This window comes from Barbus barbus (genome assembly GCF_936440315.1).
Source record: "Barbus barbus genome assembly, chromosome: 19".
Lineage (NCBI taxonomy): Eukaryota > Metazoa > Chordata > Actinopteri > Cypriniformes > Cyprinidae > Barbus > Barbus barbus.
In genome coordinates, this window is record NC_136747.1 from 665,124 (window position 1) to 680,558 (window position 15,435).

The 15,435-nt window shown below is 39.3% G+C and overlaps 1 protein-coding gene across 1 annotated transcript in view; it reads right to left on the bottom strand.

Moving 5' to 3' along the window:
* Positions 1 to 15,435, bottom strand: part of tnxbb (tenascin XBb) — a 43,657-nt gene that overhangs the window by 8,254 nt on the left and 19,968 nt on the right. The window contains exons 5-8 of the mRNA XM_079441797.1: positions 9,933 to 10,086; positions 9,553 to 9,828; positions 6,165 to 8,486; positions 761 to 883 (exon numbers count right to left, since the gene is read on the bottom strand). Of these exons, the coding sequence (XP_079297923.1) occupies positions 761 to 883; positions 6,165 to 8,486; positions 9,553 to 9,828; positions 9,933 to 10,086 (2,875 nt within the window). The remainder of the gene's footprint in view (positions 1 to 760; positions 884 to 6,164; positions 8,487 to 9,552; positions 9,829 to 9,932; positions 10,087 to 15,435) is intronic.

Below are 15,435 nucleotides of genomic sequence, written 5' to 3' on the forward strand. Positions count from 1 at the left end.
AACAGGGAAAGCAACTGCATATGAAAATCATCTGCCAAGTGTTCTGTCTGTAAAGACGACTCATACTTGAGAAGACTCCTTTTCGTCAACTTCTTTCACATCACTGAACTGTGTGAAAACCTTTAAGTGTCCGCATCACTTCCCATTCCAAACCCTCGAAGTCTGCATGAAGAGGACGCTGCTACCTACTTTACTTCCTTATTGTGATGTCTTTCTACCTGAAATTGTGAATAGAGGGTGGGGTTTTATCTTGTTGCTCCTCCTCTCCGTCTCTCACTTGCAGCAAACTAACACAGGTTTAAGATCTTTTGGCCAAGCCTTTAAACTGACGTCATCAGAGAAGGAACGCCATTCCAGAGCCGATTTTCATTAAAGATTACCAAGACAAATATTTTTCTTTCTTTCTTTCTTTCTTTCTTTCTTTCTTTCTTTCTTTCTTTCTTTCTTTCTTTCTTTCTTTCTTTCTTATTTGTGTGGATTAACTTGCATGGATTAATTGTTCACCTCAAAACTAGCAATGTGTGCTTACAAAGTAGTGTCACATTTTATATCATGTGGACTTTAAAGTATCCGGCATTCATTCTATCTCGTTAATGTAATGAACACTAACTAACCATCAGATTGTTAGTCTAATTAGGCAAGCAAAAATAAGAAGTAACTTTATACCCCTCTTTGCAGAAAGGGCCATTTCCTATCACTTTGAGCTGCTAATTTCATGAAGGATTTATAGTTTTTTTTTTTTCTCTGAGGTTTACGTTACCTTCTTGCACATGAGTGTATGTGATCTTGAATCCAGACACCTTGCTCTTGGGTTTAGTCCAGGATACCATGAAAGAGCTGTCGGTCACATTGCTGAAGGCGAGATTAGATGGAGGCTCAGGGCCTGGGTACAGGACATGAAACACAGGTCAAGATCAGAAAGAGAAAGGCAGAAGAGAAAACACACCGACAGATAAACAAGTCAGAATCAGAAGAAATTTGATGTAAAAAGACGTAAGGACGAATACAAAACCAGAATAAAACATTAAGCAGTACTTGTTTACTTGCATTCACAGTTCTCTTGTCTCTGTGACAAACATTACATACGTGTCTCAGAAATAAGGCTGGCTATTGGTTATTTGAGTGAAAACACAAGTGTATATATGTGCAGTCGAAACATATATACAGTATATAGGCCACCACCTATACAGAGATCCACAGAAACGTCACTGTTAATGACTGACATGAAATCCTGCACAGGAGCAAGAAAACACAAGCATGATAATATGATGCTGATGCTGCTCTTTTGAACCTGGAGAGGAGAAGAAAAATGCAAAGAAGAGATGAGTGAGGATGTGAAGACACTGAGGAGGAAACGTGGTGAACGGCCGTCAAGTCATTTCATTAAAAACAGCACATTTTGTGTCTTTTTGGCCAACATGGATCAGGTTATTTTATGTGAGATTCAACCACTGCTGTTGCTTTGAAATCAAGGGGGCGACCATGGTCTTACCCTGGACTGAGGGTGAGTGATGAGGGGAGACATGAAGGTGGCTGACTGTAATCTTACCCTGGATGAGAGAAGATCAGAGCAGCGTGAGCAGGACTGTCTCATTAATAACTCTTACTGTTTGTACCATAAGTCTAATTTGTTCTTCATTAGCATCTCCTGAATAGTCATCAGAAGGAATATTCCAGGTTAATATTCCCAAAATGGGACACGTAAAACTCAGCATCTGTAGCATGTTGTCGATTACCACAGAAAATCATTTTGACTGATCCCTCCTTTTGTAAAGAAGAACAATAACAATGACTAATTTCCCATGGTTTAAAGCAGAGGCTTGTATTTATGTAACAAAGAAAAGGTGAGTTGATTCTGAGTGTAATTCCAGTGCCCAACAGATGACCAGAATAAAACAGTTTAGAATAAAATACCATTAGCTCAGAATCATCATGGCATATTGATTTCACATAACTAATACAAATTAATGTAATGGATTTCATTAGATTTTTCTTTATTTTCACACACAGAAGGACAAGCTGAAATTATTTTCTGTCATTATTAATAACATGCCACAGATGCTGCTTTTAACCAAAAATAAATGAACAAAATAAATTGTTGCATTAATCAGTGGTAACTCTCATATCTAAAAAAGATCATTCTCAAAAGAATAACAAAAAATGTATTTAATCATTATTATTAAATTAATTCAGCTAAATTGATCCAAAAATACACTACATATGTATTGAGTAGTGGCCGTCATAGTAAAAATGCATTTGTATAATCCAAAGTTAATATTAGTTGTGAACAGTTAGTTATTATTACTATGAATGGAGACAATGTTAAGGTGAAACTATTAAACAAACAGTTTTTTTGCTGATATTCAAGACAAATTTGCATGATAGGACTGTGTGGACAGACATACTGGCAGGCACAGTTTTTAGCATAAGAACGGAACATGACATACTGTTCTTCAACAGATGCATAATTAATGATTGGTAGGGGTGTGAGTTTTTGCATTCGAATGGATTCCACTAGCAATTTATCATAATTTATCAAAAAAAATATTTAGTAAATTCATAGTGATTTAAAAACAGCTTATATTGAAGGCAGTCTGCCAAAATGACAGCTTGTGGAATGTTCTACTCTATGATGTAATTGTGTGGCTAAGCACTGCCTATGCATAAGAAGATCAATGCCTGCTTCTACATCACTGCCTGTTTAGCCCCGCCCACCAATTCTACAGCATTGCCTGTTTAGCCCCACCCACCAATTCTACATCGCTGCCTGTTTAGCCCCGCCCACCCATTCACGCATGTATGAGAGTGACGAATGCACAGGTCTACACAGAAACCAAACGATAAAGTTGCTCTGAAGACAACAAGATGCTGTGAAGTGCCAAGCTGTGGAAAAACAATCTTTGCATTCTCTTCCTTCTGAGTGGGAGGAAAGTGTGAATAAACTTTATTGTTAATGAAGATCCAAACCGCGTCAGTAAGAAGTCGGTCCTTTGTTCACTTCATTTTACTGCGGATTGATTTATGAAAAAGGCACAATTTCACGTGGGATTCTCAGAAAGATTGAAACTAAAAGACGATGCTGTGCCGACTGTATTGAATTTAACAGTAATGTCACACAAGTGTGAGTAACTGTTGTTACTAGCAGCCATATCACTCTGTAGCCCAAGATTGGTCACCTACTGAAGCTAAGCAGGGTTGAGCCTGGTCTGTACCTGGATGGGAGACCTCCAAGGAAAACCAGGTGTTGCTGGAAGAGGTACTAGTGAGGTCAGCAAGGGGTGCCAGCACCCTGTGGTCTGTGTGGGTCCTAATGCCCCAGTATAGTGATGGGGACACTATACTGTCAACAAGCACCGTCCTTCGGATGAGACATTAAACCAAGGTCCTGACTCTCTGTGGTCATTAAAAATCCTGGGATGTCTTTCAAAATGAGTAGAGGTGTGACCTCGGCATCCTTGCGAAATTTGCCCATTGTCCTCTGACCATCATGGCCTCCTAACAATGCCCAAATCTATTGATTGGCTTCATTACTGTCTGCTCTCCACCAATAAGCTGGTGTGTGGTGGGCGTTCTGGAGCACTATGGCTGCCGTCGCATAATCCAGGTCAGGGATGGGGCAACTTCGGTCCTGGAGGGCCGGTGTCCTGCAGAGTTTAGCTCCAACCCTAATCAAACACACCTGAAGAAGCTAATCAATGTCTTCAAGATCACTAGAAAATTACAGACAGGTGTGTTTGATTAGGGTTGGAGCTAAACTCTGCAGGACACCGGCCCTCCAGGACCGAAGTTGCCCATCCCTGATCCAGGTGGATGCTGCACAATGGAGGTGTATGAAGAGATACCTCCTGACAATGTAAAGCAATTTGAGTGCCTTGAAAAGTGCTATATAAATGTAATGAATTATTATTATTATTAATTTATTACATTTCTATTTACATTTATTCATTTAGCCGACTCTTTTATCTAAACTTAAAAATAAGGACAATGGAAGCAATCAACAAAACATCAATGATATGCAAGTGCTATGACAAGTCTTAGTTAGCCTAAAGCAGTACACGTAGCAAGTTTTTTTAAAGTATATTATAAATAAAAAGAAAACACATAGAATAGAAAAAGAACAGAGCAAGCTAGTGTTAGAGACCTTTTTTGTTAATTGTATAATAAATACAAAGAAAACAGATAGAATACAAAAAGAATAGAGAATCATAGAGAAGAAGAAAAGCAGTTAGTAAATTAATAGAATGTGAGTCTAAAAGGGGCAAGTTTTTTTTTTTAAAGAACAGAATTAGAATAGAGTTAGAGGGTCAAATAAAGATGTGTTTTTAGCTGATTCTTGAAGATGACTAAGGACTCAGCTGTTCAGATTGAGTTGGGCAGGTCATTCCACCAGGAGGGAACAATTAATGTAAAAGTCAGTGAAAGTGATTTTGTGCCTCATTGGGATGAACAATAAAGCGTCATTCACTTGCAGAACGCAAGCTTCTAGAGGGATTGATAAATTGATTAACAGAGGTGTGACGTGCATTCTTTTGGCTCATTAAAAATTTATCTTGCTGCCACATTCTGGATTAATTTTAAAGGTTTGATAGAACTGGCTGGAAGACGTTCCAAGAGAGCATTGCAAGAGCCCAGTTTGGATCTTCTTGATTTTGAATAAAGCAAATCTGCAAAACCGGGCTAGCTGCAGGACCTGACTAGCTGATCATCAATCATAATTCCAAGGTTTATCCAATGTCTGTTAGACAAGCTGAGATGCATATGCTGTCGTCGGATCATCAGGAAGAAATTAAAAGTAGAGATGAGTGTCATCAGCATAGCGGTGATATGAAAAGCCATGTTTCTGAATGACAGAACCTAGTAATGCCATGTAGACAGAGAAGAGAAGTGGTCCAAGAACCGAGCCCTGAGGCACCCCAGTAGTTAGATGTTGCGATTTGGACACCTCATCTCTCCAAGATACCTTGAAGGACCTATCTGAGAGGTAAGACTCAAACCACTGGAGTGTGGTTCCTTAGATGCCCTTTGCCAATAGGGTTGACAGGAGGATCTAGTGGTTAACTGTGTCAAAAGCAGTGGACAGATCCAGCAAGATAAGATTTGGAATCCGCTTTTGCCAGTCTTGGGGCTTTAACAACTGAGATCAAGGCTGTCTCGGTTGAATGTCCACTTATGAAACCAGACTGGTTGCTGTCCAGGAGGTTGTTCTGTGTGAGAAAGGCAGAGACTTGGTTGAACACAGCTCGTTCAAGTGTTTTTGCAATTAAAGGAAGAAGGGAAACCGGTCTGTAGTTCTCTAAAAGAAATGGGTTTCTTAAGTAGTGGGGTTATACAAGCCTGTCTAAATGCTGAGGGAAAAACACCAGTTTGAAGGGATGTGTTAATGATGTGAGTGAGTGCAGGTACAACTGCAGGAGAAATGGCTTGAAGGAGATGAACTAAAATTGAATTCAGCTGGACACAATTTACTGTTTATAGCAAGCAAGCAGATGACACTGACACGGTGATACAGTACGAGACCAAACATGACTTCAGCACGTCTCAACACTGTGAGATTACGTGATCACTATGCAACCATTGTCACGTCCAGTGTAGACAACCTAAAAGTTTTACAGAGCGACAGCTGCAAAGCAATTGCCAGAATTTTTTAAAGGTTTAAACGGGGGCATGACTAAAAGTTTGCAAACCACTGATTTCAACGAGATTTTAAATCAATGTATCACGAAAACATTGTTAAACCCCTACTTTTAACATAGATGGGGAATAATTTTAAAAATGTTTGTCCATCTACTGTGTCTTCATTTTCTAGCATGCTAATTTCCTAATTTACTGCTCAGTATGTAGGCCACACATTGTCCACAATTGACCAAATGCAAAAGGTTAGCATTGAGAACAAAGGTGTTATACTCGCACGTTTATTGACATTTACACACTGCACATTGCATAGATTTTAATCAAAGCTTCAAAGAAGTTGACTTTGATTAAAAAGCCCTTGCTAGTCAAGGGTTTACTGTACACTGAATAGCATGGAAAGCAACAGTGCTGACAAGCTTTGCAGTAAAACTGAAGATATTCAGAAATATTTCCTTAGAACAAATATTTCGACCATTTACAGAGCTCTATCGACAGATTAAGGTTTAGAGAAACTGACTTTTGGTTTTGGGTACCTGTATGTACGATGAGGTTGTGAGTTTTAGAGCGAAACGTTGGTCCCTTCCCAAAGATGGACACAGAGTACCTGCTCTGTGGCGAAAGATTCGCCATTTGGTGTGAGTTGGCCGTTCCAGGGAGAACTGTAGTAAAGCTTGTAATGTTTTCTCCTCTCTTGTTCATCTTTGTACTCTGTACATTAGGGACAAGTTCATAGACTCTAGATTTTCCCTTGCTCAAACTACTTTTCTTTGCTGCTGATGTCTTGAGGCCCTTCTCATCATCAACATCAACATCTTTTTCTTTTTCCTCATTCTCCTCGTTCATCTCATCCTTGTCTTTGTTTTCTGGTCCAAGCTCAGATTGAGTGATTATGAAGTGTTTGAACTTTCCTTTCGGCGCACCCCATATTAGTACAAACCCTGTTGATGTCATATTGTTGACCCCCACATGCTCAATGGAGCCATCTGTTTCGCTCAACACATATTCCTGAGCACTATTATCATTTTCTGTGGGATGGTCTGTGGAAGAAGAACTGTCAGAGTTTCCTTTTCCATACTGACTGATGTTTGGGCCAACTTGAGTATCATCGCTGTGTTTTATTTGGGAATGTCTATTGGATAATCCATTGGTCCTGTTGAGAAATACATTCGGTATAATCTTAATACTAGTGCCATTTTCTTTTGCAGGGGTTAAAGTGACATTTACTGGTTGAATTGGACCACCTTGGTTGATAGTCATGTTGTTTCTGATGATGGCTTTTGAAGGAAAAGGCCGTCTTACGGGTCCCTGGTAGGGGTGCTGATGTAACTCTAGAATTGGCCTCGTACGGTTCTGAAAAGGACGGCGAGGATGGGAACCCCTAAACGGTGTGCGCCGATATGGCATCACATCTGATTCTTTCACGCCTCTTATTTTTATAGCAGTGTCTTTTTTCAGGGGGAGTTTAACTAGCAGTGGAGTTGGAGTCTCAGTTTTGGACTTGTGAGCAAGTTCAGGAGTTGAATCTTGGAATTGCCTTGAGGATGGAATTGAATTTACCACTTCCTTTTCAACATGCGGTTCTTTTGCAAAACGAGAGGTAATGGGATTAGGCCAAGATGTCTGCTTGTGTTTTTGTATCTCTAAAGATGAGGAAGAGGAATTTGACTTAAAAAGCGGTCTACCTACTATTGGTGGCGAAGCTAAACTTGGGGCTTTTGGTCTTGTTGGCTGTCTGGGGATGGATAATGAAAATGCCATCATACTGTTTTTTCTAGGCGGTCTTTCTGCTGTATGTTGATTTGCTCTCTCAGGTTGTGCCAAAGATTGTGGTGAAGGGAGGTGATGATTCTGTAGGGATGGAGGAGCAGATGTGGTGGTGAGGGGCTGGTAAAGTGTTGTCTCAGTTTGTCTGGTTAAAAAGGGAGTGACATTCATTACATTTGCATTCTTTTCAACTGTCTCTTCATCAATTTTCTCCTCTACATCGTGCTCTTTCACACTCCTTCTGGCTTCAGATGTCTCAGCTTCAGGCCCTGTATCCCCCATTGCATTGAATGTAGATCTGTCTGTCAGAAGTTTGTGTAAGAGGTCATTTCCATTTAAATGGCCAACTATAACGGTCAGGTTTTTGGTCAGTGCATTGCCATCTGACATGTTTCCATGTATCTTTTTGTACCCAACCAAAACCTTTCGAACACATTTTGTCCCATTAATATAGGCTGTTAGGTTTTTTTCTGTAGTAATTGTTGGTTCTTCAGTTGATTCAGTGATGTTTGTGAAGGGCAGCGGGGTGGCAGATGGGGTGACTATGTGTTTCTGAAAGGTGGAGCTTGGACTGGCATGTCCGGGTGTCTTGACAGATTCTCTTCTAAAGTTGGTTTCAACGTTTCCCTCCTGAGATCTGGTCTCTTTCATTGTCAGTGCCAATGGTTTACCACCAGAGACAGGAGAAGCTGAGTCTACATTAGGGTTTCTTGGTCTCAGAGGATACCATGTTCTTGACTTATTCGAAGAAGGCACAACAATTCCCCTTTTTGCTCCTATCTGGGAAGAATTTAAATGTTTTATCTCTAGACTAAAAGGTCTTCTTATGGTTTGTGTACCAGGTTTGGGAAGCATCCCATGTGGTGTTTTTTGCCCAGGTCTAACAAGTATGCCTGTTTTGAGTCTGCCCATATTCCCTGTTCTTTCTGGATTTTCAACCTTTCCTTTTGTCACTTGGCCCTCTTTGCTCAGTCCTTGCTTTCGCAGGAAGAGGGTTGTGTTTGTGACCCTTGGCATCTTTTTTTTGTTGTCGTCTACCTGCACGGTCAGCGTCTCTGTGGTCATCCTGGTTACAGGCGCTGAGGCATTCCCTAAAGGCACAAATTAAGTTCAAAATATGGATTCAACATTAACTTCTCTCCAGCAGCTCAGCTGGAGAGGGAAATCCTGTTAATAAAAAGCTGCTGTTAATGCAACAGGTTAAGTCAGTTATCCAAACAGTTCCGGCATTGGGGTGGCCACTATCCTTGTGACATCAGTAAGTTTTGGTCCCCTCATAGTCCTATAGAAAACTGGAGAGGTTTAATTTTCTGCAAGAAAGGAGAAAGGTAAAATATTCCTGAAGAAATGGAAAATGTGGCATTGCTGGTTAGAGTGATCATACTGTGTGTGTGAAGAGAGGTAACACAATGTTTTATAAAAAAATAAAAATTAAATCAGAAGAGAAAATGATCCAATCATGCACATTTAAATGAGATTCTTCCCTTTTTAAACAAAACTCTGCATCACCACTTATAAAACTCAATCACAATAGCCTGAACATTTCAACGGTGAGGTCACTGGATTGTAAATATGACAGATTGACTGGGTTATACACAATCAGCATAAGCCTCGCCTAAATTCACATCATCTGGTGGCTATAAATACATTACTTGACTTACTATGATGAATTTTCCTTGTACTCTCATTACCTGATGCATCCAGATATGTCAGTTTTGCTGTATGCTGTACGTACTTACGCTTAGAACGCAAAGGCACCTGGATTAAAATCTTTCCTAATATCAGCGTTTTTATTAATAAGTAAAAACACTTTTTGAGTGTGAAAAATTCCCAGTCTCTGATGGGGACAAAATGTCAGACAAAAAATGTGAAAAAAATGTGCAAATACTAACATAAAGCAGGCATACATTAGACATCAGATCTTTCTTCAGATGAATGCAGATTAAGTTTTTTAGAAATATAACCTCTTGTCTCCAGAGGAAACAGCCCTGGTATCCATTGTATGACTAACACGACTGTTTGCTTTGTGTATGACAGCAGATATTTTTACACTCCACAGCTGACTATACCTGCTCATGTTAAAGACATTTTGATTTTAACTGTAATTAAGAATTTCTGTTCAGTTGCATGCTGTTATTCATCTTCATGAGAACTCACCAGGAGTTGCCTGTACGGTTGCTGGCAGGCTCCGGATGCTATCTTTCTCCGCCACTAATGTAATGTCATACAAGCGGCCTGGCTCCAAGCCGTCGATCTGGGCTGAATCTCTCTCCGACGGAAGGTTCATCTCTGGAAGTCTGCTCGATCCATCTGTCTGATTGGGTGCAACGGAGAGGACGTACCTGTCAATCTCCCCTTGTGCCTTCTCCCATTGGACAATGACTGATGTAGTGGTTGTCTTCACAACTTGCAAGTCTTTTGCTCCAGAGATCACTGTCCAAAAATGAATCCAGGAATGAATCACTTGTTAAAAACGGACTAGAAATCTACAAAACACACGACTACTGATCCTTACGATCCTGCTGGCATAGACTCACATGTGGTGAATTCTGTTGTGCTCTCCGTTCCCATCATGCCGTCTTTCTCTCCGATGATGCTGACCGTGTACTCCTGTCCAGCGGCCAGTCCAATCTGAGTGTAGGTGCTCAGTCTGCCAGTGATTTTGGAGCTTATTTTCTGATCTGTTTCTTTCTGTGGAGATAATACTGTAAAAATCAGTGCACCCACATGACTTTATTTGGATTTACCCAAAAAAAATTCTAAATGTCAATTGCATTAATATTCATGTTTGTTTGTAATGTGAGCATGTTGTGATATACTGAGTGCTTATTATATAAAGTGCTTATTATCTACAATAGACACTAATTTTCATTCTGTTTCAGTTTATTTACTGTTGTGATAAAAAGAAGCCATGAGAGTCACTTAATTTATATTCTGTTTCAACCTGATCATGAGAATATGTTAGTGCTGCACGAGGTGGCACTTTTGTATGAATTTGTACAATCTGACTTAGACCCATCTGACCCAGACTTAGATGAAACCCATCTGTAGGTAAAACCATGGACCATGAAGCTCCACCCATAAACTTATGATTGTATGAATTCATGTGGATTTGCCAAATTGTAAAATAACGTTATACTTTATTTTGATAGACCACTTTAGACATTCTACTAACTATAAGTAGCTATAGCAATATGTTAACTAACTCTCATATGAGTATTAGGTTAGGTTTAGGATTAGTACAATAATTTGGCATAAACTTATAGTCAGTAGAATGTGTGTTGCAGGGCCATCAAAATAAAGTGTTAGCAGACATTAATCAAACAGTCTACTAATACTCTAATGACTGCAAGCTGACATGTAGTTGCAAAGTTACTTATAGTCAGTAGAATGTCTAAAGTGGACTATTGAAATAAAGTTTTATAGTTAAAGTGTAAATAATCTATACACTATTGACACTTTAATGATCAGTCAATAAAAGTTAAATATTACCAATATCATCCCTTCATTTAAATCTACACATTACTAGACTGACTGTAGATTCATTTTATGAATCAAATGTGGTTGTTTCTTACCAGTTCAAAATTTATTTGCTTGTTAGACTGTTATAAGTTGTTGCCAGGTTATTGCTTTACAGTTGTTATGGTGTTGTGAATGATTGTTAGGGAATTGCTAGGTGGTAGTTTCGTTGCACAAGTCTTTCAAATCAGCTAAATGAACAGTGTTTTCTGGCTTTACTGCTGTTCTTTATCGACACTATCCAAAATGTCTCTGAACTAAATTCTACAGCCAACATTGGCAATAGAAACTTCCTATGAAGTGACAAATTCTGACAAATTCTTCCACCATAAGGATTCCGCAGGTAGTTGACGCAATCCCATATCAGAAAGTCATAGCTTAAAGACAGTAATGGGTTTCCTGGTGATAATTCATGACTTCAATTTCAGTAAAACATTCCTTATCATACAGCCAATATTTTACACATCACTGAAAACTAGAGGGCCATTTATTGCATTCACTGGAAAAGCCACTCTCCAGCACTTTATTAGTCCTAAACTCACTATGCCAATTGGGTGGTGCTCTCTGGTCTTCTTGAGTTTTTGTTTCTTATAATAAATTTAATTGGGCCCAGCTGAGAGCCAATATTTCTACAACTTATCTAAAGAAAACATCACAATTGAGCACTTTATTGACATCTTTCTGCATGTTTGAGTTATTTATCAATGAAGAGGACGATTGCATATCTCGTGTTATTGTTGTTGTCCTCCTGCCGTCTCCAGCGTGTGTCACAGCAGCTGTTCTGTGATGTCATCTCTCTGGCTGCTGTGTGTTTTTGACCATGTTTATGCCTTTCCTAGCAACAAGCATCCCACATCTGTCTCTCTTTCTCTCTACCGCTCCCTTTCTCTGTAGCTGCTGATGGATTTCTGTCTTTCACTGTGTTTCCTTACCCTGTCTCCAATAATCCCACTGAACTTTCTTTGCCCGTTGTCATATTCTTCCTCTTTAATCTTTTGATTAATCTGTTACTCTCTTGTATGCTGTTTCTGCCTACTTTCCTTCTTGATCTCTCCATCTTTTTTACACCCACGCATTCATGTTTTGTGCGAAAAAAAAATGTGCCCTTTTCGTTGTCTCAGTGGCTTCTCAGTGTATTTTTTCCATCTTATTGCCATTAATATCATTTTCACATATCTGTACAGTGCTGAAACATCTGTTTGTTACAGCATTTCCCTTTGCTTTCTGTCTGGTATGTTATAACACATGAACATGACCGGTGACCAAAGGCCAGCAAAAAAAATGCAGTTTTATTCTTGTAGGTGTGGCCGCTGATCTTTGTTTGGTCAAGGATGTGGAAGTTTCTCATAGTTCTGCTGTGGGAATCAAATCTCCAAAACAAAACAACTACACTGACCTTAATGTACATTTGAACTAAAAAATGTACTTGAATTTTAGAATTTCTTGACATTTTCTGTATATGCCACCCTTTTAATGACAGCAGAATTGCAGCCAAAACATTTCCAAGAGATATGTCTTATAATGCACTGCTAGCTGGTTGTCCTGCATCTTCAATAAACAAGCTACAGATAGTCCAAAATGCAGTGGCTAGAGTTCTTACCAGCTCAAGAAAATATGATCATATTACCCCAATTTTACAGTCTCTGCACTGGCTACCTATTAAGTTCCGTATCATTTACAAAATATTATTACTTGCCTATCAGGCCCTAAATGGTTTAGCTCCTGCGTACCTAACTTGTCTTCTACCACGCTACAATCCAACCCGCTCCCTAAGGTCACAAAACTCTGGACTTTTGGTAGTACCTAGGATGGCAAAGTCCACTAAAGGAGGTAGAGCTTTTTCACATTTGGCTCCCAAACTCTGGAATAGCCTTCCTGATAACGTTCGGGGTTCAGACACACTCTCTCTGTTTAAATCTAGATTAAAGACACATCTCTTTAGCCAAGCATTCACATAATGCATCTTATAATCTTGTACTGCAGTTATATCTGATTAAATGTACATTATTATTATTCTTTAGCTTGGGTTGAACAAATAATATTTGCTTAGATGGAACAGCAGCTACACTAATTATGTCTCTATTTGTTTCTCTGTTTCTGCCACGGGATTAACATCCCGTGGTAACTAGGAATTACAGAAGCTTCAGTCTGGATCCAACCCTTAAATGATCTGAGATGACTGAACACCTGAGAAAAGATAATGCCAACCCCTCAGAGGACCTCAGAGGATGGCAACGCTCAGACAACATACAGAATTAATAAATTTTGCCATAAGTTAAATATATTAAGGTTCTGCAATATATAAATATATTGTGGAAACTTAATTTCCTGTAGAGCTGCTTTGCAACGATTTGTATCGTAAGAAGCGCTATACCAATAAACTTGAACTTGAACTTGAACTTCCCCTGTACCGGAGTTGACATAATAGCAGACTGCTCTCTGTTCACTCAGGGTGAGTCTAAGGTAAGACGGCCTTGTCAATCAACTATCGTTGGAGTGACCTGCACAGAACTACGTCATTCTAAAGATTTATTTTGGTAACACTTTATTTCGATAGTCCACTTTAGACATTCTACTAACAGTAAGTAACTTTGCAACTAAATGTCAACTAGCAGTCATTAGAGTATTAGTAGACTGTCTGCTAAATAACTTCTAACACTTTATTTTTATGGGTCCACAACATACAATATACTAACTATCAGAAACTTTGTAAGTATACGTCAACTTATTCTACTAACACTAAACCTAACCTATCAGTCTACTCTGAGAGTTAGTCGACATGTAGTTGCAATTTAATGAGAATTAGTTGACATGTAGTTGACATGTAGTTAAAAAGTTACTTATAGTTAGTAGCATGTCTAAAGTGGACTATCGAAATAAAGTGTAACCTTTATTTTTGGCATTTTTAGCCTTTATTGTGACAGGACATTAATTATGTATTACTTAGATCAACCGGAACCGGAAACACTCCCCATAACACACGATGTACTCATTACATCTTAAGAAGAATGGCATCTACGCTAATATTTGTCTGTTTCTTTCTTATTCTGTTTCTAAGTCCGTGTCCGGATCAGATGGTGGATCGGTGCCAGGAGATGATGTCTCCCTGATTGTCGGCAGAGACCAGGATACCTGGATGAGCCCTGGGGACATATCCCCAGTGAAGACCTCGACTTAAATACAATAAAAAGAAAAAGAAAAGAAAAGAACTAAAAATGTAATAAAATACCTAACTACATAATACTATTATTGTTAGAAATTGCAACAATATAAAATAGAAATATAATACATTTATACATTTAAATTTTTAATGAAAACAATAAGAAAACAATAAATAAACAATCTCCTGGCCAAAGAAGAACTGGCCCCCCAACTGAGCCTGGTTTCTCCCAAGGTTTTTTTTTTTTCTCCATTCTGTCACAGAGGGAGTTTTGGTTCCTTGCCACTGTCGCCTCTGGCTTGCTCAGTTGTAAATTTGATTTCACAGATACTATTTAAACTAAACTGAGCTAGACAATGACATCTCTGAATTCAACAATGAAATGCCTTTAACGGAAAATTGAGCGTTTAATCTTATTTTTATACATTACTGACACTCTATCCCCCAATTTGATACTGTTAAGTGCTTTGACACAATTTGTATTGTTAAAAGCGCTATATAAATAAAGGTGACTTGACAGATCAGAATTGACAGGCACTGTATGTTGACGCGCTGCCCACAAGGCTATCAGCGCCAACAGAGCTACGTCATTCTGACAGGAATCTCAGAACAGCCTGATTTGAGAAAGGGGATTTTAAAATAGGGATTTAAAAAAAACACTGGGTGGATTTTTATCATTATAGGATGAATGTGTATAGGACTCTTTCAACACACATTTATGTTCAAACAACTGTAAAGTGAATTTTGCATCCAATGACCCCTTTAAGGGATCTGCGCTAAAAGCCTTTAGATGACACCCTAGGAAGGTCAATAGAGAGTGCGGTGCTCCATTCTCTCATCGGCTGCCCCTTCTGGTGGGGTCCTGATGTGCTCTTGCTTTGTCTGGTGAGGATTTTGAGCAGGCTGTTGAGAGAGACTTGCCCTCTCCTGTAGACATCCAGTTCTGGAGGTTTTCCAGTCCTCACTAGTTAGCTTGGCTTCTAAAGAGATTTTGGTCTTAAGGCCAGGCAGTTTAGGAGCACCTGAACTGTGGCATGATTTGCAATCACATTCCCTCTTCCAGGGAGTGGTCGGTGGAGCTGTGGCCTCCCTAATTACCACTGCTCCCTCAGATCTTTTGGTCTCTCGACCCTGCTGTTTGTGGGTATCTGAGCTGCACAACGTTCCATGCCTCTAGGCACTAAAGTTCTTGTTCTCTTGTATGCTGATGGAAGTGATACAGCCACCATCCAGTCAAGATTGAGATGGTCCCTGACAAGAAGAACTGAAGGACCTAAGTCTCTCTTGACTCACTAATTCTATGTTGAGTTTCACAGCACGGATGCACAGACATTTGGTCACTAATCTTTGTTCACACTGCA